This window comes from Equus quagga, chromosome 7 (assembly GCF_021613505.1).
Source record: "Equus quagga isolate Etosha38 chromosome 7, UCLA_HA_Equagga_1.0, whole genome shotgun sequence".
NCBI classification, from domain to species: domain Eukaryota; kingdom Metazoa; phylum Chordata; class Mammalia; order Perissodactyla; family Equidae; genus Equus; species Equus quagga.
The window spans coordinates 52533661-52555662 of record NC_060273.1 but is presented as its reverse complement, the minus strand read 5'-3'; the positions used below and the strand labels follow the sequence as shown (position 1 = coordinate 52555662).

Here is a 22002-nt window from a genome sequence, read left to right as displayed (position 1 = left end):
ACGCACAACCTCTTATTATGTGGCTTTGGCACTCTGCCTCCTAAAGAAGCCCACACTTATGTGGCAGCCTGGAGGCCCATGGAGAGGCCATTGTTCTCTGTAATGTCTGTCCACCCAGGTCCTAGGACCTCGAGGTCCTTAAGAGACAAGACCTCCACAGGATTTTCAGGGACTGAGCTAGACAGCACAGGTTTGTAAGCAGGCCCTAGTGAGCACGGGCTTTGACCTCTTTCCTAGGAAAAAGCTGCCCTCTGGTGGCACAGCTTACTTTCATAACTCGAGGGGAAGAGAGCAAGCTCTGGTCCATAAATTAGCTGACTGAGGCAAGGCCTGGACTAGACTATCGAGAAACAAACTAAACAAAAGAACGCAGAAGGATGGGAGCTCTTGTGTGTTTTCTGTTCACATTCCTCAGGGAGGGCAACTGACGCTCACCAACAGCCCACCGTGTTCCAGGCATTTAAAATCGACCCTGTGACCTTCCCGGCCAACTCTTGACAGTAGGCGTTAGCAATCTGTTTTACAGGTGAGAAACTGTAGAACAGAGAGGTTTAGCAATTTGCTCAAGGTCACACGGCTATGAAGTGGCCAGCATGGAATTCAAACACTGACTCCGAGCTCCTCCTCTTGACGCTGTGCGGTGCTGCCTTCAGGGGCCAAAAGGCACTTATCACCAGCCCCCTTCAGCACCTTCCAGGATCTGCCCCCAAAGGTCTCCCCTTTTTCCACCGAGTATTAACACCAAGTATAAACTTAATTATTTTAACTGCATTGACTCTAAAACTCAATTTCCAAATTCCTACCTATATTCTATGGCTTGGCTTTCTTCGATTAATAATTCGTTGCTTTGTCTGATTCCTTCCGAGTGGATGTTTTTAAGCTTCCTTTGAATTCTGCCTCTCCTCTTCCTGGTTAATGCACTGTCACGGTCCCCTGAGGCACCCCTGGTTACTTATCACAAGAGAATGCTATGTCATCTATTAACCCAGGGAGGGGAGTTGCTCCTTTTCCACGGTTAGCTGGGATCATGGAAGAGGGCAAGGGAAGTTCATTTACTGAGCGCCTGTTATTACGTGACAAACACAATGCCAGAAGCTCTGTACAGTTGACTAGTTTTGAGCACCTTCTGGATCTCTGTCTGGGCAAGGACTTCACTTCCATTCCCTCTTGCTGCTGCCACCGTGCAAAGCAGCTGTCACACGCCTAATCTCATGTAACCCTCTCCATGAGCCTGTGCTGTCATGAGCGTTATCCCCACTTGCATGCGAGAAACCTGCATTTCGGAAAGATGTGTTAACTTTTCCCAGATCTAAACTCACATCTTTCTGCCGCCTGGGCTTATCTCCCCCATCTCCAGTCTAAGGAGGGGAAATGTCCCGGGGCTTGTCTAGCTTCTGCAAGTGGTGGCTCGAGGCCTCGGTCTCTAGAGGTAAGACTGGCACTCTCAGGAGTGTGGCCTGTCAGCCGAGACTCCAAGATTGAGGCCCCACATCTGTACACCAGACCAAGCGGAGAAGGCTCTGGAATTCTAAATAGTTTAGGGCTCCTGGAGTGTAAAGGGAGGAGGGGAAGTGTCAGGAGGCGGGGAAGAGCTCAACGTGAACAGTCTTGAATGCCATCTTGTGGTAAATTTACTTAGTTGAGGGAGAAACTAAAAGGACATCCGTGCACAAATTCCCAAATGTCTATTACATTTCTAAATAATTAGTCCCTTGCAAGCACCATAGAAAAAACCCTCCAAGTAAGAAATAGCAAATGCATGACATCCGTTATCACATGGACTAATGGGTATAGCGCGGTCTGTCTCAGGCAGTAAGCTAACTGTATATTTGTTCTTTTTTTTTCTTTTTTTTTTTATTGAGTTATTGATAGGTTACAATCTTGTGAAATTTCAGTTGTACATTAATGTTTGTCAGTCATGTTGTAGGTGCACCACTTCACCCTTTGTGCCCACCCCCCACCCCACCTTTTCCCTGTTATCCACTAAACTGTTCTTAGTCCGTAATTTTAAATTCCTCATATGAGTGGAGTCATAGACAGATTATCTTTCTCTCACTGGCTTATTTCACTTAACATAATTCTCTCAAGGTCCATCCATGTTATTGCAAATGGAATGATTTTGTTCTGTTTTGCAGCTGAGTAGTATTCCATTGTATATATGTACCACATCTTCTTTATCCATTCGTCTGTTGCTGGACACTTAGGTTGCTTCCACATCTTGGCTATTGTAAACAGTGCTGCAATAAACATTGGGGTGCATAGGACTTTTGGGATTGCTGACTTCAAGCTCTTTGGATAAATACCCAGTAGTGGGATGGCTGGATCGTATGGTAGTTCTATTTTTAACTTTTTGAGGAATCTCCATACTGTTTTCCATAGTGGCTGCACCAGTTTGCATTCCCACCAGCAGTGTATGAGGGTTCCTTTTTCTCTGCAACCTCTCCAACATTTGTTGCTATTAGTTTTAGATATTTTTGTCATTCTAACAGGTGTAAGGTGATATCTTAGTGTAGATATGATTTGCATTTCCCTGATGATCAGCGATGATGAGCATCTTTTCATGTGCCTATTGGCCATCAGTATATCTTCTTTGGAGAAATGTCTGTTTGTGTCTCCTGCCCATTTTTTGATTGGGTTGTTTGATGTTTTGCTGTTGAGTTGCGAGAGTTCTTTATATATTATGGATATTAAGCTTTTGTCAGATATATGACTTGCAAATATTTTTTCCCAGTTAGTGGGTTGTTTTTTTGTTTCAATCCTGTTTTCATTTGCCTTAAAGAAGCTCTTTAATCTGATGAAGTCCCATTTGTTTATTCTTTCTATTGTTTCACTTCTCTGAGAAGGCATGGTGTCTGAAAACATCCTTTTAATACTGATGTCAAAGAGTGTACTGCCTACATTTTCTTCCAGAAGCCTTATGGTTTCAGGTCTCAGCTTTAGGTCTTTAATCAATTTTGAGTTTATTTTGGTGAATGGTGAAAAAGAATGGTCAATTTTCATTCTTTTACATGTGGCTTTCCAGTTTTCCCAGCACCATTTGTTGAAAAGACTTTCTTTTCTCCATTGTATGCCCTCAGCTCCTTTGTCAAAGATAAGCTGTCCATAGATGTGTGGTTTCATTTCTGGGCTTTCAATTCTGTTCCATTGATCTGTGCACCTGTTTTTGTACCAGTACCAGGCTGTTTTGATTACTGTAGCTTTGTAGTATGTTTTGAAGTCAGGGATTGTGATGCCTCCCGTTGTGTTCTTTTTTCTCAGGATTGCTTTAGCAATTCGGGGTCTTTTGTTGCCCCATATGAATTTTAGGATTCTTTGTTCTAATTCTGTAAAGAATGTCATTGGGATTCTGATTGGGATGGCGTTGAATCTGTAGATTGCTTTAGGTAGAACGGACATTTTAACTATGTTTATTCTTCCAATCCATGTACCTGGAATGTCTTTCCATCTCCTTATGTCGTCATCCAATTCTCTCAGAAAGGCCTTGTAATTTTCATTATATAGGTCCTTCACTTCCTTAGTTAAATTTACCCCAAGGTATTTTATTCTTTTTGTTGCGATTGTGAATGGTATTGTATTCTTGAGTTCTTTTTCTGTTGGTTCATTACTGGAGTATAGAAATGCTACTGATTTATGCAAATTGATTTTATACCCTGCAACTTTGCTGTAGTTGTTGATTACTTCTAACAGTTTTCCAATGGATTCTTTGGGGTTTTCTATATATAAGATCATGTCATCTGCAAACAGTGAGAGTTTCACTTCTTCCCTCCCTATTTGGATTCCTTTTATTCCTTTTTCTTGCCTGATTGCTCCGGCCAGGACCTCCAGTACTATGTTAAATAAGAGTGGTGATAGAGGGCATCCTTGTCTCGTTCCTGTTTTCAGGGGGATGGGGTTCAGTTTTTGCCCATTGAGTATGATGTTGGCTATGGGTTTGTCGTATATGGCCTTTACTATGTTGAGGTAGTTTCCTTCTATGCCCATTTTGTTCAGAGTTTTTATCATAAATGGCTGTTGGATCTTGTCAAATGCCTTCTCTGCATCTATTGAGATGATCATGTGGTTTTTATTCCTCAGTTTGTTGATGTGGTGTATCACGTTGATTGATTTGCGAATGTTGAACCATCCCTGTGTCCCTGGTATGAATCCCACCTGATCCTGATGTATGATTCTTTTGATGAATTGCTGAATTCTGGTTGCCAAAATTTTGTTTAGAATTTTTGCATCTATGTTCATCAGTGATATTGGCCTGTAGTTCTCTTTTTTTGTGGTGTCCTTGTCAGGTTTTGGTATCAGCGTGATGTTGGCCTCATAGAATGTGTTAGGAAGTGTTCCATCTTCCCTAATTTTTTGGAATAGCTTGAAAAGGATAGGTATTAAATCCTCTCTGAAAGTTTGGTAGAATTCCCCAGGAAAGCCATCCGGTCCTGGGGTTTTATTCTTTGGGATGTTTTTGATTGCTCTTTCAATCTCTTTCCTTGTGATTGGTCTGTTCAAATTGTCTGCCTCTTCTTGAGTGAGCTTTGGGAGATTGTAGGAGTCCAGGAATTTATCCATTTCCTCTAGGTTGGCATATAGTTTTTTGTAGTATTCTCTTATAATCTGTTGTATTTCTGCAGAGTCTGTTGTTATTTCTCCTTGCTCATTTCTGATTTTGTTTATTTGAGCTTTCTCCCTTTTTTTCTTTGTAAGTCTGGCTAGTGGTTTGTCAATTTTATTTATCTTCTCAAAAAACCAGCTCTTTGGGGCTGGCCCTGTGGCTGAGTGGTTAAGTTCGCGCGCTCCGCAGCAGGCGGCCCAGTGTTTCGTTGGTTCGAATCCTGGGCGTGGACATGGCACTGCTCATCAAGCCACGCTGAGGCAGCGTCCCACATGCCACAACTAGAAGGACCAACAACAAAGAATATACAACTATGTACTGGGGGGCTTTGGGGAGGAAAAGGAAAAAAATAAAATCTTAAAAAAAAAAAAACAGCTCTTTGTCTCATTGATCCTTTCTACTGCCTTTTTCGTTTCAATAGTATTTATTTCTGCTCTGATTTTTATTATTTCTCTCCTTCTGCTGACTTTGGGCTTCATTTGTTCTTTTTTCTCTAGTTCAGTTAGGTGTGCTTTAAGGTTGCTTATTTGGGATTTTTCTTGTTTGTTAAGATGTGCCTGTATTGCGATGAATTGTCCTCTTAAAACAGCTTTTGCTGTATCCCATATGAGTTGGTATGGCATGCTATCATTTTCATTTGTTTCCAGGTATTTTTTTATTTCTTCTTTAATTTCTTCAATGATCCATTGCTTGTTCAGTAGTGTGTTGTTTAGTCTCCACATCTTTGTTCCTTTCTCAGCTTTTTCCTTGTAATTAATTTCTAGCCTTATAGCACTATGATCTGAGAAGATGTTTGTTATTATTTCAATTTTTTTAAATTTGTAGAGGCTTGCCTTGTTTCCCAACATATGGTCTATCCTAGAGAATGTTCCATGTGCACTTGAGAAGAATGTGTATTCAGCTCTTTCAGGGTGGAGTGATCTATATATGTCTATTAAGTCCAATTGTTTTAGTTTTTCATTTAGCTCCACTATTTCCTTGTTGATTTTCTGTCTGGATGATCTGTCCATTGATGTGAGTGGGGTGTTGAGGTCCCCTACTATTATTGTGTTGTTTTTAACATCTTCCTTTAGGTCTGTTAACAGTTGCTTTATGAATCTTGGTGCTCCTGTGTTGGGTGCATAGATATTTATAAGCGTTATTTCTTCTTGATGAAGTGTCCCTTTGATCATTATATATTGTCCCTCTGTGTCTCTCTTTACCTGTCTTATTTTGAAATCCACTTGGTCTGATATTAGAATTGCAACACCTGCCTTTTTTTCCTTGCTATTTGCTTGAAGTATTGTCCTCCACCCCTTCACCCTGAGTCTGTGTTTGTCCTTGGGGCTGAGGTGTGTTTCCTGGAGGCAACAAATTGTTGGATCTTGTTCTTTAATCCATTTTGCCACTCTGTGTCTTTTTATTGGAGAGTTCAATCCGTTCACATTGAGAGTGATTATTGATGCATGTGGACTTAGTGCTGTTAATCAGTCACTCATTATCTTGTTTTCCTGTGTGCTTTAGACTACCCATTTAATACTGCAATTTCTTATGCTGGGTTTCTTAGATTTTTCCTTATTTATGATTTCTGACTCTGTTCTGTACTTTATTTTAGTGTCTACCTTGAAGTTTGTATTTAGAATCTCGTGTATAATATAGTCTATTCTCTGGTGGTCTCTTACCTACTTGACCAATACTGATTTAGACCCTTTGCTCTTCCCCTCCTAAATAATTATTTTCATTTTTTATTCCAACTCGTCTTACTAATTTGTAGTTAGAGTGCTAAGATCATCCTTGTTTTGGTAGTTTCCTTATTTTTACCCTAATGCTATAGTTGAATATTTGCTATCCTGTTCTGGTTCTATCCATCGGTCTCCCTAGTCTGTGGCTTGTGTCCCCTTTCTCCCTTTTTTCTTTTTTCAAGTATGAGAGCCTTCTTGAGGATTTCTTGTAATGGAGGGCTTTTAGTTACAAATTCCCTTAACTTTTGTTTGTCTGGAAAAGATTTAATTTCTCCCTCATATCTGAAGGAAATTCTTGCTGGATAGAGTATTCTTGGCTGAAGGTTTTTATCCTTTAAAGCTTTTAATATATCACTCCATTCTCTCCTAGCTTGTAGGGTTTCTGTAGAGAAATCTGCTGACAGTCTGATAGGGGCTCCTTTATAGGTTATTCTCTTTTTTTCCTTACTTCCCTGAGTATTCTCTCCTTATCATTCCTATTTGCCAACTTTACTACTATGTGCCTTGCAGTAGGTCTTTTTACATTGACAAATCTAGGAGATCTAAAACCCTCCTCTACACACATTTCTCCATGGAGCCCTAGATTTGGGAAATTCTCTTCAATAATTTCGTTAAGCACACTTTCTGCTCCATTTTCCTTTTCCATATTCTCGGGAATTCCTATGATCCTTATGTTCTTACTCCTCATTGAATCCATTATCTCTCGGAGATTTTCCTCATTTTTTTAAATTCTTAGTTCTCTTTCTTCCTTTGTCTGGTGCCATTCAGCCTGTCTGTCCTCGATTATGCTAATTTTCTCCTCTATGTTGTCTACACCGGCATTCAGGGAATCTGTATTCTGTTTTATCTGGTCCATTGTGTTTTTCATCTCAAGTAATTCTGTTTGATTCTTCTTTATGATTTCAATCTCTTTTGTGAAGTAACTCCAGAACTCGGCTTGTTTCTCTATCTTTCTCTCTGCCTCATTGAGTTTTTTTATTATAGCTGCTCTGAACTCATTATCACTTAGTTTACCTAATTCCAAGTCCTCAGGACTTAATTCTGTGTTTTTATTGTTTTCCTTCTGGTCTGGGGCTTTTATAAATTGCTGGATGGTAGAGGAGCGGTTTTTTCTCATGGTGGTAGAATTCAGTTGCAGTTACAGCCTGTCGCCACTAGATGGGGGTCGAGAGCGGTGTGTTATGAGCTCTCCGCCTTCCAGGCAAGATGGCTGCGCCCACTGGCTTCGCTGGGGGGGAGGGGCTGTTACTCACACGCGCCGGTCTGGATTCAGATCAGTTCTGTTCTCTGGTCTCCCAAGGCCCTTGATTTATAGGGTCCCCGCGGATGGAAGCTTCCCGCCCCCCCCCCGCCCCCCCGCCCATCAGTGGGTCTCCACTGAGTCAGCAGCAGGAGTCCTGGATGATCCCCCGGTCGCACGGCCCCTCCCCCGCTCCTTCCCGACCCGCGCCGCACCCATCGCAGACTCTAGGGGAGGGAGCGATGTTCTCTCCTACCCTTCCAGCGCCTCGAAAGGTGTAAGCAAAGTTTATGATCTCCGCCTTCTTGGTATTGTAGGTGTCTAATGAGCTGGCATTATTTTTGTTCTCTGAAATTCAGTTCTTCCAATCTTTTGTTGTATTTTGGAGGGGAGAGAATCTGGGGTCAGCTCACCCCGCCATTTTGCCCCACCCCCTCTCCATATTTGTTCATTTTTTCATACAAAAGGGAGGCACGCTTTACACGACGGTTCCTCCTGAGAGGGGGAGGATAGAGATGAACCTTTTACTTTATATACTTCTAGAATGTTTAAAATGTTCCAACAAGCAAGTGTTACTTCTGCAATTTTCTAAGATTATTTTTTAATTGCCCTCATGTAACGTTAGGAAACCTTTTGTCTGTGTTTCTATGTAAGTCTTTCCAATGTTTTCTTCATTCTTAGGAGAACCAGTTCAGATAGCACTGACTCTGGACATTGCAAGTATTTCTAGTATCTCAGAGAGTAACATGGTAAGTGTGGCCCCTTCGTCTCCACCCAAGGAGTCCCTCACCTTGTGTTTTATGGGGATATGCTTTCTAGCTACTCAGAAACAGAGACTCACAGCTCTCCTGCACTGGGAATGCCAGAAGCTGGAGACCTATCCCGAAACCCAAGACCCTGGGAGATTCTCGTAAAACAGATCTTCTGAGTAGCAGGAGGAAAGTGGCTTCCAAGGCCAGGAGTGGGAAACGAGGGAGTGGAGTGGGTGCCTTGGTGAGAGGTAGAAATGGGGGAAAGAACAGAAATGCAGGGGGGACGGCTGAAGGTCACACGGCCTCTCACAGAGCCGGAGACACACCATCGAAAACCAACAATCATGTCATTGCTCTCAACCATCCTCTCACATGAGACAATACATTAAAGACAAGGTGACACTAATGGCAATTTGCCAAGAGGTCCCACTGTGCATTCCGGAGAAATCTTCGACAGCCTAAGCACTTAGCTCACCAAAACCTTTCCACAATTTGGTGGGGCCTCTGTGATGGAGGACAAGTGAGTTAAGATGCTGAACACGCTCCTATGGGGTTCCCTTTTGGCAGTGGGAGTTACCACCTGGAATGAATAAGCTGCTTTGTCCTCTCATTGCCACAGGCCACCACCCCAAGACAAAATCTACTCACCACTGTCCACTGTAGCGTGTGCTCTTGATCTAAGTGGAGGTGGGGCGGGGAGTCAGACTTGACCCCCTTCCTTCCGTTTTCAAGTCTTTCTCCCCTCATCCATTGCCACGCCCTGGCTCCCCTTCAGGACTACACAGCCACCATATACCTCAGACAGCGCTGGACGGACCGGCGGCTGGTGTTCGAGGGCAACACGAGCTTCACTCTCGACGCGCGCCTCGTGGAGTTCCTCTGGGTGCCGGACACCTACATCGTGGAGTCCAAGAAGTCCTTCCTCCACGAAGTCACTGTGGGAAACAGGCTCATCCGCCTCTTCTCCAATGGCACGGTCCTCTATGCTCTCAGGTAACTAGGCACCTGCAACCTCAGGCTGCCAGGGGAAACGGCTGGAAGAAAAGGCCTAGAGACACCTTGGGTAGCTCTGACGAACACTCATAACCTCACTGAGGTCCCACCCTTCTCATGCTCCTGCCTTCTCAGGTCCTTGTCTCACAGGAGAGGCGCCCTCTCTCAGTTCATTTTGGCACAACAAGCACCTACTGAATGCCTGCTCTGTGAATGGGCCCGTGCTGGATGCTGAGGATGAGGATACACAGCTGAATAAGACAGTGTCCTGGGGCCGGCCCCATGGCCAAATGGTTAAAGTTGCCTGCACTCTGCTTCTCAGCCTGGGGTTTGAGGGTTCAGATCCCAGGTGCCGACCTACTCCACTCATCAGCCATGCTGTGGCAGTGTCCCACATACAAAGTAGAGGAAGCTTGGCACAGATGTTAGCTCAGGGCTAATCTTCTTCAAGCAAAAGAAGAGGAAGATTGGCAACAGATGATAGCTCAGGGCCAATCTTCCTCATGCACACACACCAAAAAGATGGTGTCCTGACACATAAGCACAGGAAGTTCAGGGTGCTGGTGGCCCAAGTTGGGGAGTAGGTTAAGGGTGTGGCGTGATGTTAGAGATGCTTTCACAGGACTCTGAGCTGCATTTTAAAGAGGAAGAAGGAAGTTAGCAAAGGAAGAAGTAAGGGGAATAGCAGGAGCAAACACAGAGGTGCACAAGGAGCTTTCCCATCACACGGGAGCTCCATGCCTCTCTGCTCGTCTGAGCCGTGCGTGTACAGAGAATCAAAGTGCTGTGCCCCAAGGCCTCTGCCACCTGCAGCCTTGGGCTCCCCTCTACCCCTCCCCCAAATCCCTGAGGCCCAGCATCCCTTCCACTCAATTGTTCATCAAGCCACAGGTTGGCTGGAACAGGAAAGGCAGCCACAGGCGGAGGACTTAGCGCTGTCTGTGCCAGGGATGTGCCAGGACTGAGCGAACCTAATGCTCAAAGAAGCCTTGGAGAGAAGTCTAGGAACCAAATATTCATGGAGCTGATCTTTAATCCCAAGTTAGAGGCTGAAGTTATATAACAAAGACTGAGCTAACCAATAAACTGAGTTTCTGGATTGTTCATCTGACACTCCTCAGCTGCACTGAATTTTGCAAAAACCAACCAGAACTCCAACTCCTCTTTCAAGAAACCTAACTAGACTTCTCCCTTGACCCCCAACTCCAGTCAACATTAATGTCCTCCTTCCCTGTGTTCCCACAGCACATGTATGTGTGTATGGGTGCATATGTGTGTGTGCCTGTGTGTGTGTCTGTCTGTATTATGGCACAGATCACAATCTGCCCTGTACAAGGCTTACAAATAATGGATGATGGTTAATAGCCTGGCTCTAGAGTCAGACAGGTTTGGAGCAAGTCCCTGCTCTGTGACCTTAGGCAAATTACCTAACTCTCTGAGCCTCAGTTTCCTCAGCAGCCAAAGAAGAGTAATATTTCCTACCTCATAAAGCTGTTGTAGAAATTCAAAGGGATAATGCATGTGAAGCACTTCACATGGGGGCTGGCTAGCGGTAAGCCTTCGGTAAAGAGTAGCTGATGTTAGTCTCTGTCTCCCGTAAGGGAGCATGAGCTTCCTCGAAGTAGGCACCGTGCTGTGAGCATTTCCACTTGCCCCAAGCACCCAGCACAGTGCTTAATAAATAAATGTGCTTAATAAAAATGTGTGACACTGAAGAAAAAGGAAAATAAATGTCTGTCAATTGAAATCTCCGTTGTGAGGGCTTAACTGCTGTTTAATTGAATGTCTTTGAGTGTTGGTCCCCAAGAGCCACAGTGCCTAGTGCCTAGTGCCCTGTGATGCCCTCCACGTGCCCTGCATGCCAATCCCCTCCAGGAGGCAGGGGCCTTTTGGCCTGCACAGCCAGGAGACCTGGGCTCCAGCCCCAGCTCCGCCACTAAGAGCTGTGTGAACCTAAGCAAGCCCCTAAGTCTGTTGTCAAATGGTGACAGTAGTGACAGTGATCTCTGTTCTGGCTCCTCATGACTTTGTCATGAAGATTAAATTTTAAAAGTGGATGCAAAGCCATCACAAACAAGCCAATGAGTGAGTCTGTTCTGCAATACTGTTGCAAGTTTGCCTCTGAATTGCCAACATTCCAGCTTCCTCCCCTCTGAATCCCAGCTTTAACTGAGTCTGGCAGTTGTTGCTTAGCACAGAAAACCTCAGGAATGCTTTGAATGCAGGCTCCAAGTCATGTGTTCACTGTAAGAGTCAAGGTGAAAGTCCTCTTGGAGTGGCCCTTAAAGAGAATGTATATTTTTTATAGCATGCTCATAACGCTCCTTTTTTTTTTTTTTTTTTTTTGAGGAAGATTAACCCTGAGCTAAATGCTGCCGATCCTCCTCTTTTTGCTGAGGAAGACTGGCCCTGAGCTAACATCCATGCCCATCTTCCTCTACTTTATATGTGGGACGCCTACCACAGCATGGCGTGCCAAGCGGTGCCGTGTCCACACCTGGGATCTGAACTGGCAAACCCTGGGCTGCCGAAGCGGAACATGGGAACTTAACTGCTGTGCCACTGGGCCACCCCACACTCTTTTTTTTTAATTGACATCATATTGACTTGTAACATTATGTAAACTTCAGGTGTACATTATTCTATATCAGTTTCTGTATAGATTGCATCATGTTCACCACCAATAGTCTAGTTTTTATCTGTCACTATACGTATGTGCTCCTTTACCCCTTTCACCCTCCCCCCACCCCTTTCCCCTCCACTAACCACTATTCTGTTCTCCTTATCCATGTGTTTGTGCTTCACATATGAGTGAAGTCATACTGTGTTTGTCTTTCTCTGTCTGGCTTATTTTGCTTGGCAGAATCCCCTCAAGGTCCATCCATGTTGTCACAAATGGCACAATTGTGTCTTTTTTATGGCCGAGTAGTATTCCTTTGTGTATATATAGATATATACACCACATCGTCTTTATCCATGTATCCATTGATGGGCTCTTGGGTTGCTTCCATGTGTTGGCTATTGTGAATAATGCTGCAATGAACATAAGGATGCATAAATCTCTTTGAATTGTTGGTTTCATGTTCTTTGGATAAATAGCCAATAGCAGCATAGCTGAATCATATGGTAATTCTATTTTTAATTTTTTGAGAAATCTTCATACTGTTTTCCATAGTGGCTGCACCAGTTTGCATTCCCACCAGCAGTGTGTGAGGGTTCCCGTTTCTCCACATCCTCTCCAACGTTTGTTACTTCTTGTCTTGTTAACCCATTCTGATGGGTGTAAGGTGATATCTCATTTCATAACACTCTTTTTGAATGCATTTTTCCTTTCTTAGAATCACAACAACTGTTGCATGTAATATGGACCTGTCTAAATACCCCATGGACACACAGACATGCAAGTTGCAACTGGAAAGCTGTGAGTATATATCCCACAGGCCCCTAAGATGATTTTCCTGGGTGACTTAGAGCTGTGTATTGATGAAGAGTGTCCTGTTTTTTCTTGGTGTTGATTTCAGTGGGTTCAGCCCTTCTGAGTGTACATACAGAGAGATTTAGAGACAGCTCTAAGACAAACCTTCCAACGTTACATCGGTTTTTTTGTTCTATTTTGTTTTGTTTTGGTGAGGAAGATTGGCCCAGAGCTAACATCTGTTGCCAACTTTCCTCTTTATTTTTCTCCCCAAAGCCTCAGTATGTAGTTGTAAGTCCTTGTAGTTCTTCTATGTGGGATGCCGCCACAACATGGCTTGATGAGCGGTGTGTAGGTCTGCACCCAGGATACAAACTGGGGAACTCCAGGCCACCAAAGCGGAGTGCATGAACTTAACCACTATACCACTGGGCCAGCCCCCCCAACATTACATCTTCTGGGGAGGACCATTGTGCATTGGCACGAGATATTTCCAGCCAACAGTAGACAAGACAGCCATGGAATTGAAGGTCAGTAGGACTAGGAGTGGAAGTCAGAATCTGCTGAGGTGTGGAAGCCAGAAAGAACACAGCAGAGGTTAGAAATGGCAAATATACAAAGCAATCATTGACATTTATTGCACGACTCCTTCCAACTTCTAAACGAAATTGTTTGAGAGATATATATATATAAAGCTTAATGCAGTAATGCCAATAAGAGGGCATCTAAACTGCAGTCTAGGGGGTTGTTTATGATGAGGAATGAGAATTTACTCTAAGCTGATGTGTGTCAAATGAATTCCTGGTATTGTTGAGTAATCTCCACGTTCCTTAGTAAACCACTCCGAAATGCCCACCAAACCTGGGGAGGTAGCACGTGTGATAGGCGTCCTGGGAAAACAACACCTCAGATAGGAGTCATTAAAGCATGAAAGCATGGCTTATACGAGGAGGAAAAACTATAGTCAAGCACTGGAGACTAGTGGGCACTTCTGACAGGAGAACACAGTGGCCAACATCCAAGAAGCACAACCATTATGAGGCAGCAGTCATTTTCCAGAGGTAGACATTTAATTAGTGACTCAGACAGGCAGATTAATTGCCTTATTGATTAAATGCATGTGAAACCTTCTGGAAGCAATACAGCTGTTTGGGGGCAGAATAAAACTTGAGTTATCTAAAAGAGAACTCATTTTCAGTCCCACATGGAAAAAAGTAATTGCCCTCCCTGTGTGGCTGTGCTCATCTTCAATCCCAGGAGTGAGATTCTGCTGGAAACTTCAGCATTTGCTTCACAGATACCGTCCCCAGTGAGCAGAGGAAGCTTCACAAAATGTTTACTAGCACTTATTTGGGTGCAGAAACCTCACCAAGCGTTTTTTCCTGAACACCGTCCCTAGAAAAGAATTGATACCATCCCATTATTGCACATATCCACCCAGGGACAGAGTGGTGATAATGTCATGATTGTGAGCATTTACTTGCTGTAAAAGCAAAATGTCCAAGTAGGAGCTTGTACTATTCACTTTTTTGGATAGTTTTTATTTCTTTGGGATCCCAGGCCTATTTGGACAGCTAGGTCCAGTAAATTTTGCGTTGCTTCCAAGGGAAAGCCTGCAGACAGTTGTCATCTGTAAATCGTCTAAGAGCTCATGACTGCTTCTCCGCCCCATGAAGCGGAAGATAACCACTGCTAGATGGGGGATACCGTAGGCTAGGACTTAACAAAATGTTAGTCCCAGCACTGGCTCCCCATTCCCCAACAGCCTTGAAAACAAAGGCAACCCAGTTCTGAGAGGTTTGAGATCACAGGTGCCAGAATCACTGGGCTTTTCCTGTCACGAGCTGAGTGACTTTGGGTGAGTAACTAACCTCTCTGGACCTCAGTTTCCTCGTCAAGGAAGTAGGAAAAATAATAGGACCTGACTCAGAGTTACTTTTTAAGAGCTTTATTGAGATATAATTTACATATCATAAAATTCACCCATTTTAACTGTACATTTCAAAGATTTTTAGGAAATTTGCCGAGTTGTACAACAGTTGCCACATTCCGTCGTTAGCACATTTCCGTGGCACCTAAGAGAGCCCTCTGTCCATTTACAGTTACCTCCCATTGCCACTGCCAGCCCCCAGGCAACCACTAATCTACTTTCTGTCTCTATACAGTGGCCTTTTCTGGATATTTCATATAAATGGGATCAATATAACATGTGGTCTTTTGCATCCGGCTTCTTTCACTTAGCATAATGTTTTTGAGGTTCATACATGTTGGAGCATGTATCAGTACGTCATTCCTTTTTATTGCTTTACTCCCTTTTGATTCCATACAAAAGAATACAAGAAGTACAAGTCTCTTGGGCTCGTTTCCGCCTTTTAGCTAGTATGGATAATGCTGCTGTGAGCATTTGTGTACAAGTCTTTTGGTGGCCACAATTTGATTTTTCTTGGGCATATACTTAGGAGTGGAATGCTGGGTCAAATGGTAAATTTATTTTTAAGTTTTCAAGAAACTGTCAAACTGTTTTCCAAAGTGGTTGTACCATTTTACCTCCCCATCAGCAATGTTCCAGCTTCTCCACATGCTCGTCATTTGTTATCGTCTGCTTTTTTGTTATAGCCATTCTTATGGGTGTGAAGTGGTATCTTATTGTGGCTTTGATTTGCATTTCCCTGATGACTAATGATATGGAGTATCTTTCCATGTGCATATTAACCATTCATCTCTCTTCTCCAAGAGATATTTTGAGGATTAAATGAGATGATAATGTTACAAAGCACTTAGAAATATAATTACTAACTAAATGATAGATATTATTATCATCATCCATGGGCTTTGGGATTAAACTTTCCTAAGGTATGATCCTGGCTTTGTTTCTTACTTGCTTTGTTATCCTGAGAAAGTTATGTAACCTCTCTGAATCTGATTTTTCATGTATAAAATGGGCAAAACATTACAGTTCCTCAATTCTAAGGGACATTTGTTGAATAATAATGTTTTAGGAAATAATGTAAGCTCTACTTTATCTATATATAAGTCAACTATCAGATCCATCCTAATTTCAGAAAATATAAAAAAAACCACCTTGCTAGTTTGTGAAAACATTAGAGACAATATATAAAGGACTTCACATAAATATTTAATGAAAGGTAGCTATTATTACTATTATCAACTATACTTGTAAAACTGCTTTGAGATTTATCAAATGCTTATGTTTACAGACATCAATAAAGTGGCTGGCTATAGGTGTTTTGTTTTAGTTTTTACATTTAAGCCAATGTGGAAATATGAACAGACCAATTGCAAAGTCCCTGAGAACACCATCAGAGCTGGTAGACTGTGCTGAAAGGCAATATCTAGCATAGTCCTTTGTGTGTTCACATATATGTGTTCAGTAAATATCATTTAAATAATGAGAGCAGCCACTTCTAGAGGCTTCTGATCTACCAGCTCTATACAATGCTTGGCATAGAACTGGTTCTCCATTGATAGCAAATTGCCCCAGCAGGTCGCTTCATTCTGAGTAGACACTGCAATTACACCAGAGAAATCATGCCAAGTTTTCCATGGAATCATCCTTGGACTTATCGCCATCAAGACAAAGCTCATGCTGTCTCCATAGCGTAGTATTTTCCAGACCTGTTCAATCTGCAACCTTCTTGCACTGACCAGGGCACCGTTTTATTTGCCAGGGGGCTATGATGGGAATGACGTGGAGTTCACCTGGCTGAGAGGGAACGATTCTGTGCGTGGGCTGGAAAACCTGCGGCTTGCTCAGTACACCGTTCAACGGTATTTCACCTTAGTTACCAGATCGCAGCAGGAAACAGGTAACTCATGGGACACACTGTACAAAAGAAAAATAACCGAGATGCGTTCTGAGTCCGAAATACCATTTTTTTCTCCCCTTTATCCCTTCGAGGCCCAGGAATGCCTCCGCAGTGTGGTGGAGCAGTAGTTTGGACTCAGCACATTTACTCGCTCCATACCCAGTATCGAAATGGTCCTCAAGAGGCTCACAATCCAGTGAGGTAGATGCCAAGGAAATCAGCAGTTACAATGCTACAATGATACTGTGAAAGAGAAAGGCAGAAGAAAAGGAGCATGGGTGGGGGGCATCAGCACCCCTATAAATCCCGCTCTGTGCAAAGCATTTTCTTTCATTGCAACTGTGATGACAGTTCCTGATTAACTAGGTGTTGGTGAATAACTGATAGCTTCATGTGCATGTAGCTAAGTTAAACTTCCCATAGGGAAACCACTCTGCTATGTGAGCAGACAGGATTTCCTATCTCTTTCCTATCAGGAAATTATACGCGATTGGTCTTGCAATTTGAACTTCGGAGGAATGTCCTGTATTTCATTCTGGAAACCTACGTTCCTTCCACTTTCCTGGTGGTGTTATCCTGGGTTTCGTTTTGGATCTCCCTTGATTCAGTTCCTGCAAGAACCTGCATTGGTAAGCCCCAACAACAGGAGATTTCTAAGAATTGTGTTATCAAGTCCTTTTTTTTCCTTCAATCATTATTCTCATAGACATTCAGAGAGTAGTTCCAGGAGTTGGTTTCTTGAGAGATTCTTTTACAGAGAGAGAAAAAGAGATAGACAGAGATAGAGAGAGACTGGTCCAGGAGTAGTGCATTTTTATACTTATGTTTCACAGTGACAGATAACGGAGAATTGTGATTAGATGGCCTGTTGTCAGTTATTCTGTGCACTGAACACCCCCCTCCAATAAAAAGACAGACAGCAAAACATTTAGAACATCGTATCACTCATATCTGTACAAAATGAACAAACTCACCCTGTTCCTGAAGACCACAGATTTTTCAAAATGAACTATATTCTATTTCTGAGTCGTGTCCCCACTCTGCCAACTCCTGAATGGAGACAGTCAGACTGTCTGCCAGGTGATGATGATGGAAGGTTCACTGGCCACTAACGTGGGAACACCGCCTACCTGTTTTCCCAGGAGTGACCACCGTGTTGTCAATGACCACACTGATGATCGGGTCCCGCACTTCACTTCCCAACACCAACTGCTTTATAAAGGCCATCGATGTGTACCTGGGGATCTGCTTTAGCTTCGTGTTTGGGGCCCTACTGGAATATGCAGTTGCCCACTACAGCTCCTTACAGCAGATGGCAGCCAAAGATAGGGTAAGAATTTTGAGGGCCCTGTTTGATTCGTCGCTTGTGCCGTGTGCTGGTCGGTAGAGATGAACTGCCCCACAGTGATTCACTTCGCTCCAGTGATTCTCATTCTTGTTCAGGTGAGGGCATCTGGAAGTCATGACATCTTTTGAAGAAGACTGCTCTTTTTGCCCAATACAATGAGATATTAATACGTTTAATTTTCCAGCAGAAAATAACTACGTTATCTGTTAAGCAACATAAAATCGCAACCACAAGAAAAACCTAATCCTTGAAAAACCCAATATCAAACCAAATGTGATCAGCTGCTTACAAGTTTCAGATTAATATGTCTTTACTATTTAATTCTTTCGTTACATTCTTGTTTTCTTAAATTATACAGATAATGGTTTACTGGAAAATGTATGGACAAAATTAAATTGTGGCAAATTTCTCAGTGAGCATATTTTTCTGCCAGTTGGGAAAGACTGTCATTATCTGATTTAGCCATGAAACACTGTGGTCCAGCTCTCAGAATAATAATAATGGTTATTATCTATTGATCATTTACATGCATCAGACACAGTCACAAGCCCTTTGCAAATGTTATATCATTTAAAATGCTCATAACAACCCAGTAAGGCTATCTTCATTTTTGCAGTTGTGGAATCTGAGGTATAGGAAGGGTAGATGACCTATCCCAGGTGATACCGATAGTAAGAGGTAGAGCTGGTATTTGAACCTAAATCTGCTTAGCTCCAAAGCCTGACACTTAGCTGTTATTCCCACTTGCAGTGGGCAGTAGTCCATGCTCTTAACTATTATCCTCTACAGGCCCATGGAAGCCCAGGAGTTTTTGGAAGCCCAATTTGATAGACTTTGATGTACTAAAACGCATGTTAACAGCAAGAAAATGATAGGGATTCAGCACAGAAGAGGTGCTCACCTTTAGCAAAATGCCAGGACTACACAGGGTTTAATGGTGAGGAAATGAGGAATCAGAATAGCCCAGAGATCGAGTTGCCTTTTCCCTTGTGTTTGACTATTGTGAACAGTGTTTTACACAGTCATATTAGCCAAGTACCAAAGGCAAATGGTCCATCTGTGCTAGCCAAAAAAGAATATGGATTTCATTTATTTTACTCCCTATAGGCTTCATTAAGGGGAAGATGGTTAATTACAAAAAAAAAAGGAAAAGAAAAGTCTGGATGTGGTAGATTGGCAAAAAAGGGATTGTAGACTTACTGAAATCCTTCATTGAAGACACCAGAAAGACCTTATTTTGCCATGTGTTTAATAATGGCTTCACTACAGAGTACTTGCTGTGTGCTAAACAACTTATCGACATCTCATTTAGTCCACCCAAGAACCCATCATGTGGGTACCATTATTATCCCAATTTTACTGTTGAGGAATCTGCCACTCAGAGAGGTGAGTAACTCATTCAAGATGCCACACTTCATAAGTGGCCTGGTCAAGGATCCAAACTCCACTCTCTCTGACTTCACTACACTCCCCACATGCTATGTCACCCCAGACATGTTGGAGAATGGCAACTCTCTGGAATTTCAGGGAGCATCAGTATTTCTGTTTGTGTGGCAAAGACCTTAAGACACTGCTGGTTTCTGTCAACTTTCATAATCTATTACTTTCTCCTCCCTGAAACAGAATGGAATTCCATCAAACACCAACTAAATGCTTTACATAGTTTATACTATTTAATCTTCCCGTGAGTCTCATGAGGCAGGTATTAATATCATCATGATTTTGCAGGCAAGGAAATTGAGTCTTCAAGGGATTAAGATGGCTAGAGTTGCACAATGGTGAGAGGCAGAATGGGATTTGAACCCAGGTCAGCTAACTTCAAAGCCTGAGAATTCAGCATTTAGCACACAGCTCTACACATCTAGAGTGGGCAATGATTATTTTTCCCATTATACAAGCTGATGGCCTAGGGGTGAATGCCTAAAAGCAGGATAACAGGGCTGCCAACTCTGGCTTACCAGCCCATTTCTGAGGCACTCACTGCTACTCTCTATGAAACCTAATTATTCAATACTTTGACCTCTAAGTATATAAATACTCATTTATTGTGCTGAATCAAGTCTGCCAAACTAACTGCACTGTCTATGAACTAGGGGACAACGAAGGAAGTGGAAGAAGTCAATATTACTAACATCATCAACAGCTCCATCTCCAGCTTTAAACGGAAGATCAGCTTTGCCAGCATTGAAATTTCTGGTGATAACGTTGACTACAGCGACCTGACAATGAAAACCAGTGACAAGTTCAAGTTTGTCTTCCGAGATAAGATGGGCAGGATTGTTGATTATTTCACAATTCAAAACCCCAGTAATGTTGATCGATATTCTAAACTACTATTTCCTTTGATTTTTATGCTAGCCAATGTATTTTACTGGGCATACTACATGTATTTTTGAGAGTATGTTGAATTGTTTGCATGCCATAGGTCTTCAACTCAACAAGGTAATGATGTGAATGGTATTCTAAGCCGAGTGTGTACCCTAACCCCATGGTGCCAGAAGTGACTAAAATAACATTTGAGAATTTCTCCTCAAGGAATGGACCCTCAGATATTATTTAAGCTGTGTAGAAGTCCTAGCATTACAGAGAATTGTACTAGCAACATCAGCCCATTCCTTTTTTATCTTTATGAAAGACATCCCCATGAAGCCCAAGATTACAAACTTACTCAAGGCTGACTATTTGCACAGTGGCTCCCTGGTCTGCATTTACCTCATATAACAAGTGAAGAGACCATTACATGTATTGAATAACCCTCAAGGGTTAGGGGTTGTTTCTAAATTAATCATACATGCCATTTACTAAATCTCGCAGTGCTTATAAAATGTGTTGTTGCCTATTCAGGGAGTAATATTTTCTGGTTTTTGCTTTTGATCAAAATAAAATGTGGGCCTAAGTTAATTCACTGGAAGTCACTGAACTAACTCAATACCAAGATGAGTTTTTAATACAGTGTTTCATTCCAGAGCAGAATCGTCCCCAAATTCCAATTATGTCCTACCACTGGAAAATCTAATGTTTAAGTGAAGAAAAATTTGGTAGATCAATAATCTCAAACATAAATCCCTTTTTTCTGAGATATAATGGATTCCCCAAACTAGAAGGGCTCTGGGCCTTTATTCTCCCATTTGACATGTCTTATCATTTTGCTGTTATATGCGCACCAGTCCTAAACAATGTTAAAGCCCTTTCCTCCACATCAGGGATGGAAATGGAAGATTTTTTCTTTTACTTATTCTAGAAGCCTTAATATGGACTGTTGCCATCAAGACTTGCAGAACTGAGTCCATTTCTATCTGCTGCTCTGACGCTGAGCGACGCTTTGTCAGCATCAGATCCCCTGCATCTTTCCAAGAGGAGCTTTTATCCCTATGCTCTAATGACCAGGAATGATGCTTGTTAGACAATGAGCTGCGTTACCCAGAAACAAGAGGCTTAGCACAAATAAGCTTGGCTTTGCTCAGATCCCTGATCCTTCTAGCCGGACTGCTTTGAGTGGCTTATCCTGCATGAACAGGGCAATGTTGGCCCTGAGTCCTGAACTTTCTGAGTAACATGGGACTTGTCACAGAACGTATGTTGAGGCTGCAGGTGAGCTGCCTTTTCCACGTCCAGTCACTCTTAACCCTAACATAAGAAGCACAAGTGTGCATCTCTCCCTGCTCCTTGGTCAAGCGCAGCCGACAGCACCATAGGTAGAGACTTGCAAGTGTGCCATGATAAGTGCTTCCAGTTCAGCCTCAATCATTTTAAAGAGACTTGCCACCTTTAATTCTTTAGCTTCCTTTCTAATAAATGTATGCTTTTACTCTTCCTTTCAGAAATAAACCATGACTTTGGAAGATCATCTCTCTTCTGTAAACTCCTGTACTACAGGCTTTCATTCTTTTTCCCATTATGATACTTCTCACAATTCGGTTTCTATGGGTTTGATCACCTGAACTTTTAACAAAATGTTTCTAATGGGAATGGGGGAGTTAAAAAAGATGCAATGTAGGGGCTGGCCCCGTGGCCGAGTGGTTAAGTTCGCACGCTCCGCTGCAGGCGACCCAGTGTTTCGTTAGTTCGAATCCTGGGCGCGGACATGGCACTGCTCATCAGACCACGCT

At 42.7% G+C, this 22002-nt stretch overlaps 1 protein-coding gene across 4 annotated transcripts in view; it reads left to right on the top strand.

The window, feature by feature from the left end:
- The window catches only part of GABRP (gamma-aminobutyric acid type A receptor subunit pi), a 28790-nt gene extending 7996 nt beyond the window's left edge, over window positions 1-20794 (top strand). For 3 of the 4 annotated variants that reach the window (XM_046667524.1, XM_046667525.1, XM_046667526.1), the window contains 7 exons: window positions 8240-8307; window positions 9086-9303; window positions 12642-12724; window positions 16408-16545; window positions 17022-17174; window positions 17688-17875; window positions 19987-20794. In XM_046667524.1, the coding sequence (XP_046523480.1) occupies window positions 8240-8307; window positions 9086-9303; window positions 12642-12724; window positions 16408-16545; window positions 17022-17174; window positions 17688-17875; window positions 19987-20289 (1151 nt within the window). In that variant the 3' untranslated portion in view covers window positions 20290-20794. Of the gene's footprint in view, window positions 1-8239; window positions 8308-9085; window positions 9304-12641; window positions 12725-16407; window positions 16546-17021; window positions 17175-17687; window positions 17876-17988; window positions 18303-19986 lie in introns of those variants that run through there. The other variant, XM_046667527.1, reaches the window with a different exon arrangement.
- Window positions 20795-22002: the final 1208 nt, after the last annotated feature.